General features: G+C 51.3%; 1 protein-coding gene across 1 annotated transcript; it reads left to right on the top strand.

Annotated features, from left to right (window-relative positions):
- Nucleotides 1-748: 748 nt before the first annotated feature.
- LOC123054612 (glycine-rich cell wall structural protein) lies at nt 749-1,952 on the top strand. Its single transcript, XM_044478418.1, has 2 exons — nt 749-909; nt 1,048-1,952. The coding sequence occupies exons 1-2, from the start codon at nt 819-821 to the stop codon at nt 1,596-1,598; spliced, it is 642 nt and encodes a 213-aa protein (XP_044334353.1). The 5' UTR covers nt 749-818; the 3' UTR covers nt 1,599-1,952.
- Nucleotides 1,953-4,589: the final 2,637 nt, after the last annotated feature.

The raw sequence follows: 4,589 nt of genomic DNA, 5'->3' as shown, positions 1-4,589 counted from the left end.
CTGAGAACTCGGCAAAGACGGATTTTCCATTAGTCCAAACTATAGGATTAACAGAGTGTGTCTATTTATGCAGAGTAATGCACGCGTGCCGGCGTGCGTGCGCATTGATCAAGCGAGTGACATATCTCGTAAAGAAACACATATACATGTAATTAAGCAGACCGAATCACCTAAGTTTACTCTGCATGTGATATATATGTGTGACTACCCACCATGTAAGCGAAAATGACTTATCGTAGGAACATTCAGCAATGCTCCACGTCCGTTTTCCAGATGAAGAGAAGAAGATATCCGATCCAGAATCCGCTCGGCCGATTTGGATACACATGCGAGTCCGTGTGTAACTTGTAGCGGAGCTGATTAATGAGATTGGTGCGTGCATGCAAACTTTATCTTCGCGTCGCGCGAGCAGCACCCACCCCGCGCAGTGCGCAACTGCACATGCAGAAGAAGACATCCGATCCAGAGTATGCTCGGCGTCAGAGGGGAGGCTGGCGCCATTGCCCATTGGTACTCCTCCGGACGACGCGGAGCTTAGCTATTTCCATGCTAGATTGCTGGGATCGACCATTAATGCGTGCCGTCCTTCTCCCAACCACCATCACTCCACGGGCCGACGACGACGCCATGGCCATGGGGACCCAACCTCAGCTCGCTCACAGTCACAGGCTCGCAGCTCCTCGTGATCCCGAGCTATCTATCGTATCCAAGCCCTCCATCGGCCTCTCCCTCCTATAAATTCGCCTGCTCTGCATGCTAATCTGTATCTCATCCATCACACTGGCCAGCCAGTAACCACAGCGACCACGAAGAGGCAGATGCCAGGCATGGCATCCAGCAAGGGTCTTCTTGTGTTCGCTCTCCTGCTTGCTGCTGCTATCCTCGTAGCCTCGACTGACGAACACCCTGGTGAGCTAATGCACCAACTCCTCGGAGCAGTTTTGAACTGGCAGGAGTTAAATTAATTGCTCTCGTCATTAGGCTAAGAAACTTGCTTTGCTGCGTTAGCTACTAATTTCCATCACCCTTTTGTTTCTCTCCATGTAGAGGCCAAGAAGGAAGAGAATGAAGCCGGCGTAAAGAACTTCTTCCACTTTGGCGGAGGCCACCACGGGCACGGAGGCGGCGGGGGAGGCTATGGCGGAGGTGGAGGAGGTTACGGCGGCGGCGGAGGCTACGGAGGAGGTGGTGGAGGTTACGGCGGCGGCGGCTACCCAGGCGGCGGAGGAGGCTACGGTGGCGGTGGCGGCTACCCTGGCCACGGTGGGGAAGGCGGAGGAGGCTACGGTGGCGGTGGCGGCTACCCTGGCCACGGTGGGGAAGGCGGTGGAGGCTACGGCGGCGGTGGCGGCTACCCTGGCCACGGTGGGGAAGGCGGTGGAGGTTACGGCGGCGGCGGCTACCCAGGCGGCGGAGGAGGCTACGGTGGCGGTGGCGGTGGCCACGGCGGAAAAGGCGGCGGAGGCTACGGCGGCGGCGGATGTCACTGGGGCTGCTGCGGGCACGGGCTCTTCCATCACCATGGCTGCCGCTGCTGTGCGCGCGCGGACGAGGTTCCGGAGCCCATGTACCGGGCGCCGGCGGAGGTCCGCAACTGAGCACACGATCGAGACGAAATGCAGCCATGCATACGTACGTACGTACGGTAGGCAGTACTGCCCAGTGCCTACCTGCGTCGAACTCTACGTGCATGCCGTTGCTCTGCACGCCTACGTGCATAGTAATTAGTATTAAATTACTAAAGTAAATAAACATGGTCCGTGGTGAGCAAAGGGAAGGTGCATATATGCGTGCGTACGCATACGTACGTGCGCGTTGCACGGTGACCTTGTATAGAACACATGCATCGCCTCCGTGTTCTTGCAAGGTTGTATGCATGTCCTGTATGAAGACCCCCGTTTATCTGTTATCGTGGAATGAAATCACATGCATTGGCCCGATGCACTTAATTCCTTCTGTGATCATTAGTGTTGTATTTCAAATGTTGCAAAGAACTGGAAGGGAGTGTAGAAATCTTGACAGACACTGCAACCAGTGGCATGTCACGTAAGTTGATCGAGCGCATTGTAGGAACTTCAAAGTCTATAACAGAAAGTACCATCGCAAGAGAAAAGTTCACGATAAACCAGAGACCTATAAGTACTACGGAGTACTTTTTTTCACGATAAACCAGAGACCTATAAGTACTACGGAGTAATTTGTTTCCTTTGGTGCTCTCGATCAACGAAAATAAGAGTGTCGTCGTTGGGTGGACACAAATGAACCGCACCGACCATACATTTTTGCTCTACAGTCACCGATCTTCCATCGTGGGGTCACTCGGGATTAATTAGGTTTACTGGATCTGGCAGCAGCAACCAATCGACTGTCACTCAAAATGGTAATGGGAAAAATCAGATCGGGTAAATGCCAACAAAGCGCAAGCTTGTGTGTCACTGTCACTGTCCTTATCCTCGGTGGCAAGGAGATCTTTTACTCCATCCTCGACTCTCAAGTAGGGTTGGTAGCAAAACGAAAATGAACGAAACTGATTTGTTTCCGTCTTTTTTAGTGAAAACTGATACCACCGCGGAAATTCAGAAAGCAAATACGTAAGCGGACATAGCCGAAAACGAATACTAAGTTAATTATATGGTAAACATGAAATACAAAGGTGAAAGTTTGCTAGAAATCGTAAATCTCTAGAGCATATAGAAAAATACAACATAACCAACAAAGTTGTGCAATTGCGCACCCAAGAGAAGGTCGCTAGTGAGCATGCGTGGAGGATAGGAGTGGAAGGCTTGTAGTCAGAGTAGCGAGGATCAAGACAGTACGATGGATTAGGTTTTAGTTGATAGGATTACGTTGGACCAAAGTGTAGTGCGCTAAACTGGGTAGCCTACATACAAATGACAAATGAGAATTTTCGTTAGTGCCTTCAAACTTTTCATTTCTGCATGACTAACATCCGAAAGTGCCATTCTGCTTCTGTTCAGAAAGATTTCTGTTTCTTTTTCTATTACTTCCGTTTTGTTTAACCAGTGCTAACTTTCAGCTTCAGAATACGTATGATTCTATAAACCTCACTACCAAGTTTTTATGGCCCCTATAAAATTTTAGAGAGAATCGGCAGTGGGGCTTATAAATTGCAGTTCCCTCTGAATGTGGCATTCACCCTGTTTCCATGCCAGTCAATTGAAGAAGCACGTAGGCACACGTGCAGTACCCTGCACAGATCCACCTTTAGTGGGTGAATGGCAGAGTCATGACTCAGCCTCTAGCAATTCTGGAAACAAGATCTCTCTGAAGTAATAATGGAGTTCTAGTTACTCAGTGGCTAGTGGAGTGGGAAAATCTCAAACCAGAAGAAGCCACTTGGGAAGATGCAAACTTCATGAAACGGGTGTTCCCCAACTTCTTTGCAAGAACCATAAAAGCATGGTTCCCCCGTTTCGAAAAAAAAGCATGGTTCCCACATCGTTATACTGAGGTCAAGCATGTTCTTCAGCAGGAGGCACTGTCAGCTGAATCCTATTCTGCAAGTGTCATGTTATTCAGTTAACTGTCGCATACCGGTTCGGCTACAGTTAAGAAGATCCTAAGGTGGAGGTTGACGATGACGAGATGAATGGCGGCTCGGGGCCGAAGACTGTTTTAACTAAACTACAGTTACTTTCATGGCGCTTAATCATGTCATCGCCCCTAATCTGGCAGGCGATGCAAAGCATGGCAATGAACCACCAAAGGAGGCGACAAGTAACAGTGAATGATTGAATTCAAGTAATTGGGCTGAGTCGAGTTAGTGGGCCACGGGCCATGTAATTGTGGTGGTAGCGTGTGAGTGGGAGAGCCTGATATAAGCTCAACCTCTGTAGCTGTCCGGCAAAATAGAAAATATCTGAAATGAAATAGTCTATTTTCCCCTCCCGTGCTCTGTTTCTCCTTCTCCCTGAGCTTCTTCTTCTCCACGCCGCTACCTGCTTTTCCCCGTCCCAAATCCTAGGGTTTACCCAAGGCAAGGACACGACAGTTGGTATCAGATTGCCTCTTCGATCCGTTGGTCCCCGCTTCCTCGAGATCGGACTGTAACATCGACCGATCGGTTGTGTGGCTGCTCCGGTAGCCGCCTGTAAATCCGAGATCGGCGTTGGTCCGGTTCAGAGAGGGTGACGACGGCGCCATTCAAGCCGAGCGCGCAGACTCGACATCTGGTGGACGTAATGGCGACGTTTGAGGAGCGCGTGTTGAAGGAGTTAGCCGCCCTCAAGGAGATTGGTGAACAGGTCGCGCGCATCGATGGGATCAGTGCACGGCTTGATGGCCTCGACATGAAGTTCTCCGAGCAGGTGCAGCGCCTGGACCAAGTGCAAGCGAAGGTTGATCTCTCGGTTACTTCCATCGGGGAGATCCACCAGGAACAAGTGCAGGTGGCTCGCGTGATCAAGGAGTCCCATAGTACTCAAGATGCAGATCTGGACCGGCTCGCGCAGCCCGGCTGTTTTGCGGCGTCTCCGACCGCCGCGCAGGCAGCGTCCACCACCCAAGTACCCCCTTCGCTCCGTCGACCCTTCGATCCTGGACGACCACCGCAGTCCCCGCGCCCCCTG

This window comes from Triticum aestivum, chromosome 2D (genome assembly GCF_018294505.1).
Source record: "Triticum aestivum cultivar Chinese Spring chromosome 2D, IWGSC CS RefSeq v2.1, whole genome shotgun sequence".
NCBI classification, from domain to species: Eukaryota; Viridiplantae; Streptophyta; class Magnoliopsida; order Poales; family Poaceae; genus Triticum; species Triticum aestivum.
Note: the sequence above shows the minus strand (reverse complement) of the source record. Positions and strands in the feature narration are given on the sequence as shown.

What these genes read in the sequence shown, in the direction of transcription:
- LOC123054612 (XM_044478418.1), top strand. Translation starts at nt 819, where the DNA reads ATGCCAGGCATGGCATCCAGCAAGGGTCTTCTTGTGTTCGCTCTCCTG. An exon ending in CTCGACTGACGAACACCCTG is followed by an intron (nt 910 to 1,047) that starts GTGAGCTAATGC and finishes CTCTCCATGTAG; the next exon opens with AGGCCAAGAAGGAAGAGAAT.